General features: G+C 35.8%; 1 protein-coding gene across 1 annotated transcript; it reads left to right on the top strand.

Moving 5' to 3' along the window:
- Nucleotides 1-15647: 15647 nt before the first annotated feature.
- On the top strand, nucleotides 15648-17827 carry HSPB3 (heat shock protein family B (small) member 3). Its single transcript, XM_087958432.1, has one exon. The coding sequence runs from the start codon at nucleotides 15765-15767 to the stop codon at nucleotides 16209-16211; it is 447 nt and encodes a 148-aa protein (XP_087814558.1). The 5' UTR covers nucleotides 15648-15764; the 3' UTR covers nucleotides 16212-17827.
- Nucleotides 17828-18027: the final 200 nt, after the last annotated feature.

Raw genomic sequence — 18027 nt, 5'->3', positions numbered from 1 at the left:
CAAAAAGGAGCAAACAGTTAGATATGGTGAAATATTGAATGAAAAGGGTGAACTCAAATCTATACAAAAGCTAGAGGAACAAGGTATAAAGATGAATTGGTTTTCATATGTGCAAATACATTCAAGGTATGATAAAGATTCTAAAATGGAAGGTTTCTATGATAAATTGACTGATGTAGATAAGATTTTGACAGGTACTGATGAAAAGGTGGTTAAAAAACTGTATGGATATTTATTAGAAATTAAATTAGAAGAAGAACAAGTTAAAGAAAGTATGATTGCTTGGGGGAAGAATTTTGGATATGGGATCGATTTAGATAAATGGCAAAAATTGTGGTCTCAAAATTATAAAATGACAATGTCAACAGCATATAAAGAAAATTTGTATAAGATGTTTTACAGGTGGCATTTCCCCCTGACAAGAATAGCAAGAATGTTCAAGAATAAATCCGAAAAATGTTGGAAATGTCATCAGACACCTGGCTCATATTACCATATGTGGTGGACATGCGCGGATGCTAAAAAATACTGGACTAAAATCCACATGTGGTTGGGAAAAATGACAAAAAAAACATATAGACTTGAAACCAGAGATATTTTTATTGGCAATTTTACCTGAAATATATAGTAAAGACCTGAAATACCTGATTGTAAATGTATTAACAGCAGCTAGGATTGTATTTGCTAAAAACTGGAAAAATGAGAAAATACCATCACAGGAGGAAATCATTAAGAAAATATTGGAATGTGCTGAAATGAGTAGATTGACATTTGAAGTTAGAGAACAAGAGGATAAACAATTTTATAAAATTTGGGATCTTTTCTATCAATGGTTAGACAATAAAATACAGTAAGGAAATATGTAGACTTTTAGAAAATAATAAATATATAAAGATGTACTTCTTTCTTATTATATCTACAAAATGATTTTAGGATAGATTTGGGGTGATAATATGAACTGTTATAAAATAAACTAAGTAAATTATGATTATCTTGTAAAACATGAATGAATAAAAGTATAGTCAAATGATTGATTAATAATGATACTAAGGTATTTAATTTTTGATTGAAAATATGAGATTATATGCAATGTAATTGTAATTGAAGACTACGAAATGGAAGCACAAAACAATTTGTAAGCCAACCGGCACACTGTATGTACACATATAGAAGATAGCTTGATGTTTTTATGTTTTGTTTGTTTATGTTTGTTTTTAAAATCCAATAAAAAAAATTTTTTTTTTAAAAAGGACTACTTGTATGTATCAAGTCATTGTTTATGACTTAGTGTTATATATGAATCAGTTACTATGACTTTGTCAAGAACCAAATTTTGTTTAGCACTAAAGAGAAATCTAGAAACAGAATGAAATTTACAAGCATGAACTAAGAAAGATCAGTCTGTTCCTTGAACAGGTCAACTTTCAACCATATCTCATTAGTATGGCTGTAATCCTTGGTGTTCTCAGACATAGATTATTTTCTTGCAGACATTTCATTACCCAAATTAAGTAACATCATCAGTACTAGTAAGGAGTGAGGTTTGCTCTTATTTTATATTCTAGTGGTTTGTCTTCAACATAAGTGCCACATCTGGTGATTTCAATGGATATAGCCACATACTGGAGATGCTTTTTCAGTTTTTCGAAATAGCCTACAATCCTGATGTTTCCTTGTAGACCTCCATCCAAGTCGGAAGCATTCTTGGAGCTCAGACAAGATTATCAAGCACCAGAAACCAAAACTAGACACAATGTGCTTAACACAATTTATAATCCCAGTATAATCCCAATTTATAATATATGTATAATTACATATATTCACTAAGATATCCACGACCCCAAGTGGTCTATCAGGATTCCCATTTTACAAATGGGGCTTAGGCCTAAGGAAAGTAATGTCATAATTTTACAGAAACTTGAATATAAACCAAAACTTTTCTCTAAATCGAAAGAACTATACATATAATTTCAGATTAAAATATTTCAAAATATTTTTAGTGAGGAAGAGAAAAGTCAAAGATCCCAAAAGAGAAGTTAGTGCTTCTGAATTGAAACAGACAGTTAGATTTTCTGGAAGCAGTAACATCTTCCTAAGAGGTCTGTAAGGAGCGTGTATAAGTGCACCATCGTGCCTCCCGTCCCTGTCCTATTGTCCCCATTTATTCGTACCTATTTTCTGTATTCTTACTTATGTTTATACTTATACCTATTATCTTGTAAACGATTGACAAATCAAATAAATAAAATCATGAGACAGAAAGTAAAATTTGCAAGTTTCATAATCATGTTCCATTTACCTGAAAATCAAATTACTTAATTAGATAGTATTGGACAGTTTCTTCATCAACAGTTTCTCCTATATACATTTTAAGACCTGTACAAAGAAAAAAATAAACTGAGGAAAAGAACTTGTCAATCAAGTTTTTCAACTTCATACTTTAGTTTGTGCTTTTAAAGAAAAGAATGCACCAAGAAATAGTGCTTTAATTTAAAATCCATACTGCATACTACAGAAGTACTGCAAGATCACCAGCAGTTATTCCTTACTTTTAAAAATAATCTTTTACACAATCTTATCTTTGATTTTAACTTGACAAATAACTGTTCACTTATTTTTGTATCTTAAATTGGATACTGAGAATATTTGTTCCCTTGCTTAGCATATAGCTTGAACTACATATAGATTTTTTTTAAATTCAAGAACAATGTGAATTGCTCTCTAAACTCTAAAGCATTACTGAATTATATAACATGTTCATCATACCATGTGCCCTTTCAATGCTTATTGCTAATGTTGCATGGACAGCATATAGAATCCATATGAACTTTATGCCTGACTTGAGACATATGTCCATTTCAAAAGATCTTTTTAAAATCTAGCATTTGTTCACAGTTCATAACAGAAAGCTGTATACTAATGTCCAACATATATATTTCATAACTTTTTTGTGCATTTCTATTTTTCCTTCTTACAGAAGTGCTTTAAAAGGACATGTATTATTTTCTTCACATATGCACATACAATTCCATTTTATTCTTGCTGTAATTCAGTGAAGGTTGTTTATTTTGTTTATAAATCATATTTATATAGCCACCCACTTCACAGTCAAGTGACTTTTTAAGCCAAAAGCCATGGAGAGGTTAATCCGGTTTGCTGATGGGCTCAAGAAAGATTTATTTCAGACTTTCTTAAATTACTCCAAGAAATTCCCAGTTAAAAACTGTAGTAACAACATAATAATTTAATTTTCTATCATCTCTTTAAGTGACATCTTTTACTCTTACATAATTTACCTTAGTTTTTATGCTTTTCATTTAAGAGGATGCAACAACACATTGGGTGAACTGAGTCAGCTTACATTCATCTCTAACTTGGAACTGAAAGGAGGTTAACATATTATAAGGAACCTTTTATTACTTCCATAACATAGGTAGAGTCAACCTTTGGTAAATACCAATTTGCTTGCATTTTGGTTTTTAAATGTAATTATATAAAACGCAAAAGTGTTGAACGCTCTGTTCCACGTCTTGACTACATATCTGTTCCATGTAATTTGCACAGTAGCATTTGTAGAAACTGTTTCTTTTAAGATCTTGAAACTATAAAAACATATGCTATGTTTAGAGTATTACGTAATTTAGGTCCTTGTCATATGCTATAGTCCAGAAATTTCTTCAGAGTTGTAGTGCAGACAGCAAAGCTGGGAATGAATTCTGAGACATAATTTATCAATTCTATGATACTCTGAATCTCATTCTGATTTATCATTTTGTCTACTTTGGTCTGGTTTAATGCCATCTTTCATAAATAATTCTCCCATATACGAGACTGATCTGAAAATTAATTTAAAAATGACAGACTACAGGAATGATATGGAAAAAGATGCTATACTCAGGGGTGGGATTCTACCAGTTTGCACCTATTCACTAGAACCGGGTTGTTAACATTCTAAGCAATTTGGAGAAACCGTTGTTAGAAGAAATTACTGGCCTAATCCTGTAAGGAAGGCAGGAAGGAAACATTCAGGTGTTGCTTACAGAAACTGCCTCTCCGTTAACCCTTATTACATTCTTGGCAGGACTAGACTTCCTGTCTCTGGAACTTCTCTGGAGTTTTTTCCCCCTCCTTTGCTGGTACTTTGCTTGTGTGGAGTGACCATTCAAAGTTACAATGGCACTGAAAAAAGTGACTTATGACTGTTTTTCACACTTACGACTGTTGCAGCATCCCCACAGTCATGAGAGGCCAGGCAAGGAGATGCATGCCTCAATGTGAGTGATATTGAGTTGGCCACGCCCAGCCAATAGCATGGCCACCAAGCCACATCCACTCAGTCACATGACCACCAAGCTATTCCCACCAACTAAGCCACGCCCACAGAACCGGTTGTTTAAAAAATTGAATCCCACCCCTGGCTATACTGGTTGGACAAATGAAATTGGCTGATGTCTTAATAATTTAAAAGGGATGATATACCAATAATAAAACAAACAAGTGATATGGATAACTATATTGGATTTACAAAAGAGACATGTTAAAGTTTTGCAGAATTTTGTGAGACTGAACCAACAAGCAATGACATCTAAATCCTTATTTCAAGGAATTAAAGATCAAGATAGTTAAAAGTAAAAGGAAGGAACAAAAGTGGGTTTATTTGATTCAAATAGATATTCTGTTATCTCTGGCAACCCTTAATGAGGGTTTATAATAAATTAGTGATCAAGACTAAACAATGAGGAGTTAAGAATCTTTGTAAACATAAGAAATGGGACATAGAAAAAACAGATCATTTGTCATATTTTAAAAGATGATTGGTTACTAGAATTGTTTATCCTTGGTGATGAAGGTGTAAGTCATTATATACTGTATTTCTTTTCTTTTTGTGTATTTTTCTTTTTTCTTCACTTTCAATTTTTCCTTTTAATTTTCTTAGTTTGTATTAGTTTTTCTTTTTAATTGCAATGTTTAATAAAATTACACAGCCTGTAGCTTCTTGTTGCTTGCTTATAAATACACCCTCTTTTCTTGCATCACTGTCTTGCCTGTGGAATATTGCTGAACATGTTCATGCATGCTTCACCTGGTTTTGCAAACCCATAATAAAATATTTGGAGACTAAAAAATGGAGCAGCAAGGTTACTGGCATGGCAATTGCACCAGTCTAGAATAACAGCTTTTTAAAATTGGTTACCGGGAAGCTTTCAGAGCCAATCCAAATTATGTTAATTATGTTTGGAGCTCATACAATGTAATAATGGATTACATCAAGCAATGTCCTGCCAGACTAGATTCTGTTCTTCCAATAATCTAGTCATCTACAGAGGGTTTTCTGAGTAATCCTTCTTCCAAGATCCAGGCCCACAATTATATTCTCTTTCCCCAGGGCTATAGGCAGCCCCTATCTTCCTTGCATTTTCAAGACAACAAGCCTTTACTCAGGACTGAAAATACCAGTTTTTATAATTTTATGTTTTAGTGCTACATTATATTTATTGCTTTTCAAGATTTTGATGTTTCGACACAACATTATTCTTACACATTTGCTGATTTTTCTGCTTTCAAATGGCTCTTAGCCTAGAATTCTGATGAAGATTGGCCCAACATTTTCCTTCCCAACTGAGTCTGAAAAAAATCTCTAATGAACAGGGCAGTTGAATTCTGTAATAAGTGACTGAATCTCTCTTCATCTTGTGAAATAATCACATAATTTGTTTTAGGAGATAGGTCACACAACCTTTAAAATATGCACCATCTCAGTCCTCACTACAAGCATATATAGGTAGTCCTCACTTAGGACTAGTCAGTTAGTGACTATTTGAAGTTATAATGGACCTTCAAATGCTACTTACCTGGTTCTACAGTTCCAATGGCTACATAGCCCTCCAGTCAACATGACTGCATTTTTGCACTGCATAACTGGCTCACCTTTATAGCCAGTTATAATGTACTGCAGCCACGTGACCACAATCTACTATGTATTTTGCTTGTTTCTGGTGTTTTTGGACTTGTTTACAGCAAAAAAATCCATTCATAGAAATACTTGGATTAATTTAACAACTGCTGCAAAAAAAGTTGTACAATCTGATCCACTCACACAGATGCATCAACTTATGGCCATCATCACTTACAATTGCTCCATTGCCATCGTACTGAGAGGCCAAACACGGCCACCCGTACTGAGATGCCAAACATGGATTCCATTTTCTCCCACTGTTGCAGAGATAGGACACAGATATAAGACAACTTATCTTTCTGTGTCATTGCATACTTACCCCTGTGAACTTGCCTGAGGAACAGGGAACTTGCAAACTTGAATTGGAGAAAGAAAGTCTGGGCAGCCTGTTTTTGGAGAGATAAGACTGGTTATCTTGCTAGAGACATTTACATTCAACATTATCCAACTCTTAAGGCAGCTTGGTAAGTATTTAAGGCACCAGCAGGACACTGTGAGTTCAAGTCCCACCTGAGCCACAAAAGCCAGTTGGGTGACTTTGAATAGTCACTTTCTCTCACCTCAACTCACCTCACAGGGTTGTTGTTATGGAGAAAATAGGAGGAGGGCAGTATGTTGCATACGTTTGCTGCCTTGAGTTATTTGTAAAACTAATAAAAGGAAACAAATAAACAAACACTAAGGCTTTTTTTAAAAAAAAAAAAACTTAGGAACTATGGGAACAAAACCCTTTTTTACTTTTCCACTGTTTAAAATTTTGTATATAAATTAGGTTTTTTTTTTAGCTAGCTTGCATTTTTTAAATCCCCTTTTGTCAATTTCATCAGAAAGAATGGTATAAAGCAAAACAGATCTAGCTACAGTGTGAGTATATGATGGCAGAAATGAGATGCACAAACATTTCAGTCTAAATATGTGATGTGCGGGGACAGAAATATTTCTACAAAGTCTTCAGTAAAATGATTTATTTCCATATCTTTATCCTAGTACATTCATACAGTAATAAATTCCTGGAAGTTCATTTCAAGCAATAGGAATAAATTAAAATGACTACAAATGCAAATTTCCTGGAATGGCAATGATCCTTTGGATTCCATCTGAACAAGCTTTATACTTTGATTTCATAATGGACCATAGTTTTTATCTATTTACCCAGTGCAAAATTGAAAACATGTGCATCATTATCACATTCACAATTTTGCTTTCAATTTTACTCTGCTTTTCCTTCAGTTCCCCAAATCAGATGATCTAATTCTAAAGATAGGACTGTCTTTCTTTTTAAAGTAATATAGCCACACTTTGTTACCAAATGCTAACAGTTCTTTAATAGTTTACACAGCAGAAAAAGGGATGATATCCAAAAATCTCTCTACAGCCAGCTGTACAGTGACAGATAAAACTGACTACACAAAAGCAAAAGGAAACAATGGTGGAGACTGAAATGAAAAAGATATACTGGGAATGAATAATACACAAAAAAATGAAGACTGGGAGATTCACAACAGTTTTTTTTCCAGAATATGCAATGAAAAAAAATGGAAATCATGCCTTCATGATTTCAGTTTCATATTATGTTAATGGATTTTAGCCAGCTGTCAAAAAAATAACACTATTTTTCAAAAAGAGCTACAGCAATCAATAAGTACCGTAATTGAGACTATTCAAGTGAACAATACCTAAAACTAAATCTTCCTCCAAAAGAGACCTTTAATAAGACTAAACTCAGCAACTAAATAAAAACTACCACAGGCACAAAATTATCTCCATTTTAGAAAAAATTATTGCTGTCAAAGAGAGTAATTAGAACACACAAATTAAACTTTAGCGAATTAAAACTATTCTTGCCAGTTTTATAGTCTTCCATTTTTAATATCAGGTTTTTTTAAAAAAAATATTGCATAGAGTTTGCCTGCTTGAAAATGCATATATATTTCTCTGGTGAGGAAGATGATATTACTGATAGAGTAATATATATGTGTGCAATCATTTCTCCCCACTGGCCATGCTAACTGCAAAGTGGAAATATCCTTGGGTGGTTTAGGCTCTATAATGGTATGTGAGGAAAATCAAAGAAATTATCTTAGGGAACTGTCAGATAGGAGACAGATGGATACTGCAGATGGATAGCGGACAGAGCAAAAGTTCTGAAGGATCTCTTCCTGGTTAGGCTATAAAGGGAATGGGGAGTAGGAGGGAAGAGTACTTTCAGACTTGCAAGTTTCTATTAATGTAGCTTTGCAATAAAGTAGAATTAGTTTATCTGTTTGTATTTTCTACCAGGTAAGCTGATAGGCTCTTTTTTTTAACTATCCTTTCAACAGGAAAATAGGCTTTTCTGCTACAGAATTTACAAAAATAGAGTTAACATTTCCAAACCGAGCTTGTTTGATATATTCTTTCTTTTCATGCCACAAGATGTCAGTAGAGTACATTTTCTTCAGAATGAAACTGAATTCCTGAGGGATGTATTAAACCCATATAGGAAAAGAACTTACATACATTCAGTGGTTTAAAGGTAGAATGCACAGCTTTCAAGCAACGCAAATTGGTCCTCATATTGGGAGTTCAAGACAACCAGTGGGAAACGCAATATTCTTGTACAACTGGCTAGCTGATGCTGTTCCTTTTCCAGATAATGAGAAGAAGATCGTATACAGATACAGATTTTTTTTTAAAAAAAAGATTTAGTATCATATGATCGTCTTCAGGTTATTTCTCCTTCTATTTGGTGGGTTTTTTCCTTATATAGGTTTTCCACGATCCCAATAAGCATCTTGGGACTTGTATTGCTGTATTTGGAAGCTGGGTATTTGCCATACCTTAAAGGGGTGACAAACTGGTGGCCTGTGGGCCAGATGCGTCATGCGCAGGCCACACTCACCCCAGCTCCATGAAAGGGAAAAACATCACGAAGTGTCACATCATGGTAACGTGACGCTGCAAGTTTGACACCCCTGCCTTAAGAGAAAGATAAACATGTTTGTCAGTTGCACCAGACTCCCACGATGTGTTAAGGATCAAACTAAAAGAGGAAGAACAGGGTGCATTGGGAAGGCAGTTTCTGGAGTTTTAATTATCGAAATTGATTCTTTGTTCATATTTTTCTTTCTGCCAATTTACTGAAATGGAAGAAAGAGGGACACAAGTTTCACTCTACCCACTTTGCATTAAAATAATGGAACCCAGGAACTTCAGTGATATACAAGCGCTCATTGCTCACCAACGATAATTACGATCAGGAACTCCATCGCGAAGAAAAATGGCCATCAGTTATGACATCACGTGACCACACCAATTTAGAACAGCAGTTCCAGTAGTCCCAGTTGCTGTCATTAAGCTAAACACATGCAGCTGCAACACCCACAATCACATGATTATCCTTTGAGAACTTCTGCTGGCTTCTTTGCTGTTTTTGCTTATCAGAAGCTGACAGTGTAGTTCGCAAATGGTGATCACATGACCGCAAGAGGGCTGTGATATCTTAACTGCAGTTGCCAAGTGCCCAAAGCACAAGCATTTAACCACAGAGATGCTACAGTGGCTGCAACTATGAGGACCTGCCCTAAGTCCCCCTCGTTCAGCACTGTCATAACTTTGAGTTGTTTCTAAAGTGTGTGCACTAAACAAGGACTACCTATACACTATGAATTTACTTAAGAGGTACAGAAACTGATTTAACATGAATCTTTTACATCAAAGTTTACATTCATTTTTCAAGAGAGGCTACATAAGTCTTTTAAAATCTATAAATAAATCTGCCTGAATATATCAATATTTACCTGGACTATAATCACTATCCTTACCTGCTATAATATATATTGCCTTTGGAATACCAGATTGGATTGGATAAGAGACAACAGTATTTCAACAGAAGTGTTTAACCCTCTTTTGACCTTGGCCAGCTTAGTCTCCTCTGTCTCTCAGTCAGGGCTGCCAAGAGGATTATTAAGTCCTGGAACAAGACTAATATGGGCCCCCACATCTACACTTTAAGTTAACATCTCCTCATCCCCTCCCCACCACCCTGTGGATTTCACTTCACTCTCTGCACCGATATAACTCCTAACCAACCGAGAGGCTTGTTTACAAGGCGGGGGGCTGCCAGAGCAGCGAAGCAGATCAGGAAGTGCGGGGGGTTGAGGATGAAGTACAGAGAAGCGGTGTTGGAGTCCGTGCAGCCCACAAGTAGATACCAGTTACCCTTTGGCATGGCTCTCTTCATATTCTACATAAATGACCTCTGTGATCATATCAAAAGCAACTGCGTTCTTTTAGCTGATGATGTAAAGCTGTTCAATACCACAGACAATACTGCTACCCTTCAAAAAGACCTTGACTATGTATCAGAATGGTCAAACAAATGGCAACTTCAACTCTCAACAAATAAATGCTCTGTCTTACATATTGGCAAAAAAAATCAGAAAATAAAATACAAGCTGAATAGTCAAGATCTTGTTGATGATCCAAACTCTGTCAAGGATCTTGGAGTCCTCATCTCAAATGACCTACGTGCTAGAGCCCACTGTAACTACATAGCCAAAAAGGTGTTAAGAGTTATTAACCTAATCCTACGTAGCTTTTTCTCTGGTAATATCACACTACTAACTAGAGCATGCAAAACATTTGCTAGACCAATACTCGAATACAGATCATCAGTCTGGAACCCACATTACGTATCTGATATTAGCACAGTTGAGAAAGTCCAGAAATATTTCACAAAATGAGTTCTCCACTCCTCTACTCGTTGTAGAATACTTTATACCACCAGACTTGAAATTCTAGACCTAGAAAACCTTGAATTACGCCGTCTTCGGTCTGACCTAAGTATGGTATATAAAATCATACAGTGCAATGACTTACCTGTCAATGAATACTTCAGCTTCAACCATAACAACACAAGAGCACACAATAGATACAAACTCAGGGTTATCCTTGATTGCAGGAAATACGACTTCAGCAACAGAGTGGTCAATGTCTGGTATACTCTACCTGACTCTGTGGTTTCTTCCCCAAACCCCAAAAACTTTAACCTTAGATTGTCTACTATTGACCTCATCCCTTTCCTAAGAGGTCTGTAGGGGGCGTGCATAGGCGCACCAACGTGCCTACCGTCCCTGTCCTATTGTTTCTGTTATTTTTCTTATATGTACCCATTTCATGTATTCATAACTATGTATATACTTATATCTATTATCTTGTAAGCGATTGACAAATCAAAATAAATAAAAATAAAATAAATAAAAATAAATAAATGGCTGGCGCGCACAGATCCTCCAACAAAGCTAACAGTGGCACCTCCTTCCTTTTGGCATGAAGGATTTCAACAGGGTGAGAAGTGGGCAGGGCGATCATTGCTGCCACTGCTGCAATGCCTTTCTTCCTTGCCATTTGTCCTCCAAGGAGTTGATTTGATTCAGCTTTGGAGTGTTTTGCTGCAAGGCCACCTCCCACCACAACCCACCCCCGCCCAGGTGCATCCAGGTTGACACACTGTCCTACTGTTTTTAAAAATTTGATTTCGTAATTTTTTTAAAAAAAATATTCCCTTCATGGGCCCACTTTGAGCTCCAGGGCCCCCAGAACAATGTACCGGCTGAACCCCTCTCTCCTCAGGCCTGCTCTCAGTTCCTTCACCTCCATGGAAGGCACACTCAACAGTAGTGCAGTGTTTTGAACCTTGACAACTTAGCAAGCTGGCTAGGGAACTTCTAGGAATTGAAGTCCACATATCTTGCCAAGGTTCAGAAACACTCATGTTGTGTTACCACTGGAAGCTGTGTGAAGCATGTTCACCTAATGCCACATGAATTAAGCCAGTTTTCTGTTAAACGATTCCTGTCTCAGATGTAATTGAACTTTCCTGAATGAACTGCTATCATTATGAAAGTCTTCATTTCTCTGCATCACAATTTCAGCAGTCACTGACCTGGACAAAAAGATCTTACAACATAACTCATAATGTCACATCCACTGGGGAAGATATTTTCAGTTACATTTCTATGGTGATGGAAACATGTGCTCTGTTCTAACCTTTCGTTGGCAAAGTACAGAAAGTACGTTTAAGTAGTGAATTTATTAAAGATTAACTCTCTGCAAGTCTTATAATCAAACCAAAATGTTTTTCAGTATAGCTTGCCTGTCTGAAAGCATCTATAAAAGCTTTATATATTACAAGTTAATGTATACCTGTAGCATATTTTACTTTGGTATAGCTAAAACTAAAGTTCAGGGCTGATCTGAACTCCTGTGTAAATATGATCATGCTGTTCTGTATAAGCTAAGTAAACTACTTCACTGATTTTATTGAACTGCCTTTATACATTTCCTTAAGGATTTACATATGCGAAAATGATAATTAAGAAAATTGTTAACTACTCTGCTAGCTTACAACAGTGTACTTAAGTAGATGGCTCTAGGTCAGTGTCTCTCAATCTAGACAACTTTTAAGAGTGGAGAATTTCAATTCCCAGAATTCCCCAGCCAGCCAGACCTGATGTGAGAATTTCTGAAATATGCATGTAATGCATTTAAATAGTCTAAGACAGGGGTGTCAAACTCACGGCCTGTGGGCTTGATGCATCACATACTGGCCATGCCCGCAAACGGGGAAAGTCGTGATACGTCATGTGACAATAGCGTGATGCCTCGAGTTTGACACTCCTGGTCTAAGATATTACAAAAAGATACAGGGGTTGCCACAAAGAAGAGGGAATCAAGCCATTCTCCAAAGCACCTGAGGGCAGGACACGAACCAGTGGGTGGAAACTAATCAAGGAGAGAAGCAACCTAGAACTAAGGAGAAATTTCCTAACAGTTAGAACAATTAATCAGTGGAACAACTTGCCTCCAGAAGTTGTAAATGCTCAAACACTGGAAGTTTTTAAGAAGAGATTGGATAACCATGTGTCTGAAATGGTATAGTGTTTCCTGCCTAAGCAGGAGGTTGGACTAGAAGACCTCCAAGGTCCCTTCCAACTCTTCTCTTCTCTTCTCTTCTAATTATTTTACAGGTTTGTGCAAAGCATTCCAGATGGAAAGCTGGTGAGCATAAGCAAAGCTTCTGTCTTCCAAGGGTTAAAATAGCCTGATTCTCTAGAATGCTTTCTCAGCTGCTTCACAGCTGTCTGTGCATACATAAGCATGCACAAACAACTCTTCTGCCAGGATCATCAATGAAATGAAGGGACTGTATCACTCTTTAGAAGGCACACATAAGAAGACAGCTGAGGGCAGCCTTCTAAAGAGGGATATACAATACAGTTCTTTAAACTGGAAGGTGGGCTGCTAGCACGATTTACAAAGCCTGTCTTTCTAAAGGTCCTGTACAGACCATTTACATTTTATGTCACTTAGCCTGTACCTGGTATCTAGTATCGTCAGTCTTTTGCACAAATAATTACATTGTGTAATGTAAACAAAGTAAAAGCAAATTAACACCTGGACATTTTTTTCAGGATTTAGTGCCTCACTTCCCATTATAGGCACACTAGATATTTCTGCTGTGTCAACTGCTCTCCGGGGTTTCAGAAAAATGGGCTCAGTGATATCATTAGAGACACCATTTGCATTTTCAAACTAAAATAAAATATGTTGACAACTATGAAATTCCAAATAAAAATCCTATGGGGCATACCCAATGCTAGTACATAGTAAAAACTAATTATTTGTATATTTTTATGAATGTTTAGGAGACTATTTCTTTTTCATTTCAGTTCTGTCCTGTATTCAAAAAAACTTTTCCACTTCAACTGCAATCATTGGTGTGTGTTGAGCTTTGCACAAGGACGGTGTGTTGTGTTCCCAATGATAGGGAGGAATAAATAAATTGTGATTTACTTATAAGGAATAGAATATTTATAAACATGTTACCAAAACCAAGTATTTTCACTGAGAATGCAGAAATTTTCAACTTACTTACTAGGAAGTATGCCTTGCAGAACACGGCATGAGTCTTGAATACAATATTCAAACAAAAAATTGTTGACATCAAAAAATAATGAATGGAATTAGAATAAGTAACATTTATTATTCCTTCAATAAATTAGTGCCATCTTAAAATCCCTTTCTCTAAAACAAGGTAGAAGTATTAGTTATTCTACATTAGAGAATGTTGTATATACAGAGCTGGATAACAGACATGGAATGGAGCCCAACGCAGCGGTCCTGTTATAAGGAATGAAGCTGACAAGGCAATTCTCTTCTGAGCTAGAGACAACTTTGTCTTATGTCAACAAAAACTTGGTTGGTGCATTTCAAGATTCTCAAGAAAATGACAAGAATTTGTTGCTTCAGTAAAAAGAGAGAGAAAAAGCCTAGACTGTAAAATCTTGAGTATAAGTCTGTATATATGCTTTAATTTCTGCACCCTGCAGTAGGTAAATCTTTTGAGTGTATATGGCTTCATTCTTGTCTGCAACAAAGAAGTTAATCTTATCCTTATCCTGCCTGAGAATCTTGTCCCGAATAAGCCAATTTCTGAATAAAGTATTATGTTTGGAGAATTGAGATTAAGAGTTGAGCTTCCTGCAAAGCCTGATATATGCAGTACATCCTAATGTATACATTGTAAATTCAGATAACTATCCCAAACATGTGTTATGGTTGTGGAGATTTCAAAAAATGACTTAGAACTACTACATACTTCACATACACACAGCAACTCTCAGCTATACATTAACCTAGCTTTTGTCAAACTTCTATAATTATCTGGGAGAATGGTACCAATCAGGGGTGGGTTTCAAAAATTTTAGCAAAGGGTTCTCTGCCGGGTTGCTGGGTGGGCGTAGCCATAGTGGGCATGGCCTAGTCAGCCTCCTGCACCACGGCGGGGAGGGGATTTTTGCCTTCCCAGGCTACGCAGGCCCATTGGCCTGAAGATTCCTTTTTTGAATAGGAAATTGAGCAAGAAACCTACAAGGTGCTTCCAATCTTATGATTTTATTATTATTTTTAACTCTGCTCAATTTCATTATTCTTTACTTTTCCATTTTTCAGAGGCAATAGCAAGTTCAACTACACTAAGCAATAATTTTATTATGACCACTCAACAAATTTTTCTTTTTGAATTTACTATATTATGTAACACACCAGAAGCAATAAATTCTTACATTATGTCTGAGGAGAAACAGCTTACAGTCAATACACAATTATAAAAGTTTCTGGATGACTTTTGGCCAGTCATTATCCCCAAGTCCAAACTAGCCGAAAAACAGAATTTGGGAGTAAGTTGCAGAGATCTTTTTATTTTATTTTATTTCATCCTGTCTTTATTTTTATAAATAATTCAAGACAGCAAATGTAACTAATACTCCTTCTTCTTACCATTTTCCCTAAAACAATAAACCTATGAGATGGGTTGGGCTGAGAAAGAGTAGCCCAAAGTCACCCGGTCAGCTTTCATGCCTAAGGTAGGACTAGAACTCCCAGTCTTCTGGTTTCTAGCCTGCTGCCTTAACTACAAGACCAAACTGGCTCTATTTACCTGGAACTTTTAGAAAAAACGTAGTATAATTATGTACCTCTGTAACAACAACAGTAATATAACATGAGTGATATCTACTGGGGGAAAAAACAAAACCCTGCAACAGCTACAGCTTCTATAATTAGCACTCAATTGTCAACATTTCCAAAGCTGTAGTGTATGGCAGGGTTTTTAGTCACACCCAGGAGAGTGATAAGCTCTGACAGAGCTAAAAATATGAAGCTGCTTGAGCTGATCAACTAGTAGGCAAGAGGAGAAACGGCTAGATAGAAGGTATTATCTCAGGATTCTGTTGTGTTCAAAGAGATTATCAGCACTATCTCATCAATGGAAAAAATTGTTCTATGCCATCGGGTGAAAACTCCAGTGCGGTATCAGGAGCATTTTCCTGATCAAGATTTGGAAGCCTACAAATTAAACCACTCCTTGTTTGCATTGCCAAGTCCAGCAGGGCCAGCACAGATAAGGAACGTTCACGCATCCAAGAGTGCGGCTGAAACAGAGCAGAAAAGCATAGATGAAGCAACCCCCAAATTTCAAGTCTTACTAGATGTGGTGCAGTTTCGTCCTGAAGATGTCATAATACAAGTCTTCGAAGGGTGGCTCCTAATCAAAGCTCAGCATGGACCCAGGATGGATGAACAGGGCTTTATAGCAAGAAGTTTCACTAGGCAATATAAATTGCCAGATGGCATTGAAATGAAAGATCTGACTGCTCTCTTCTGTCACGATGGCATTTTGGTTATTGAAACTAAGACATTTGGCAGTAAATAAATTCTTGGCCGTTTTGTTACTGGTGAGACCATCTTATTCCTCCTTCTGATGTTGAGCATGCATATTTAGAGTTAAAGCAAGCTTTCACATACTTTTATTCAGTTTGTTGAGAAAAAAAAACGTTTGATGAACTTGTTAGCATGATGTGAGAGACAATATTTTTCTCCTTACAGCTGCATGTATACAGTCAGACATGCTTAACAAATTTGAAATAGCTTAAAAGGAAACAAGGCAGATCTAAAACAACATATAGGTTCTACAAAAGAGAATGAAAATGGAAGGCTGCATTTCAGGTCTCAAAGTTTTATACAGAAGGAAAAAAGTTACAAAGGCTTTAATTAAATGATCTGCTGTATAGGTTTTGCTGCAAATCAGTTCATACTCCTGAAGAGACATGGCTGCCAATCTAAACAAAGCTAAACAGTCTCAAATAGAGGCAAATACTTATTATTTATTGCATGTAACAATTCAACTTCAAAGAATTATTGTTTCCTCCAAAGATTTTTTGTATGTTGTTTCTTTAAATACTTGAGTATTCTTCTTTTGGTAGATAACAGCTGTTTAAATCTGACTGCCTTTTTTCAAGCATAGTTATTATGATAAGTATGATCACCATTCTAAGTATAGTCAAAGAATTCAGAAAAAGATCCAAACTAAATACAGGCTTTTATTAGAGGCATATTTGGAGACTCTGAAAGAAAGATAAATCAACAGCAACTTTGTTCTATGTTTTAACATATTTTTGAGAGATCAACTCTTGATATAGAAATACTGATCAAAGAGTTCCACCAACACCGGCTATAGTTTCTATTAGATGATCTCTTGGAAGAGTGGAAAGGGGGGAAAAACTTTTAAGAGTCCTGAAATCCACAGTTCCTTCTCTTAGAGATGATCAGTATGGATACAGGGCTGACTGGATTTTTTTTTTTTTAAATGGGCAATGCCCAATTCAATTCAAACCTTTATTTTCAGTGCACAACATGTGTACAATAAGATTGGCTGAGCCTCCCTTAGTGCATAGTGATTGTTCATTAAAAGCTTCCTGCCGTTTCCACTTTGTTCCATGGCTTATATTTCAATGGAATTATGAACAAATAGGTATACCTTTTACCATATGAGTATCATTGGCTGGGCTTGTGTCAAAAGAAAGTTGAATTTTGTTTTTAATGAAATGCTTAAATGCTTAAGAACCATTTTGTATACCTTCCCCACTTTACTTATACATTTACAGATGATATTCTACATGTGCACTTAGGATGAGAGCTGTATATTTAGATTGTAGGATACCACACAAGAAATCACACTGATATGTTGAACAAAAAGAAGCCCATATCAATATGGAAAATATATCATCATCATCTTTATATTAATATAATTTTTAAATGCCTTTTTTCTAAATCTTCTTTTTAAAATAATATATGGCTACTTGGACACACTTAGACATATAATCTGCTAATAAATATGAATTATTATAACATATGTAATATTGTTGGAAAAATTATGCAGAATTTATGTTTAGAAATAAGGGTTGTATTTTTTTAATTTTTGCCAAGGGCAAAACTGCTACATAGTCAGAAATGCTGTTGTAATTAAATGATGCATTTGTTTACCAAAAATGTCCAGCTTCTAAGACTCTGAATGATAGTAAGATAATTATTTGCAAAACAAGAAACAAGAAATATTGTATGATTTATAGTTAGATTTTTCTTCTTATTTCATTATGTCCAATGTTTTGTTGATATTTTATTTCTGTATTCCAGTGGTAGGATTCAAATTGTTTTACTACCGGTTCTGTGTGGGTGGCTTGGTGGGTGTG

The sequence above is a fragment of the Notechis scutatus genome, chromosome 2 (assembly GCF_049901735.1).
Source record: "Notechis scutatus isolate UNSWTSFEM ecotype Mainland chromosome 2, rNotScu1.2, whole genome shotgun sequence".
NCBI classification, from domain to species: domain Eukaryota; kingdom Metazoa; phylum Chordata; class Lepidosauria; order Squamata; family Elapidae; genus Notechis; species Notechis scutatus.
Note: the sequence above shows the minus strand (reverse complement) of the source record. Positions and strands in the feature narration are given on the sequence as shown.

Coding starts and splice junctions, on each gene's coding strand:
- HSPB3 (XM_087958432.1), top strand. CDS start 15,765: ATGGAAAAAATTGTTCTATGCCATCGGGTGAAAACTCCAGTGCGGTAT.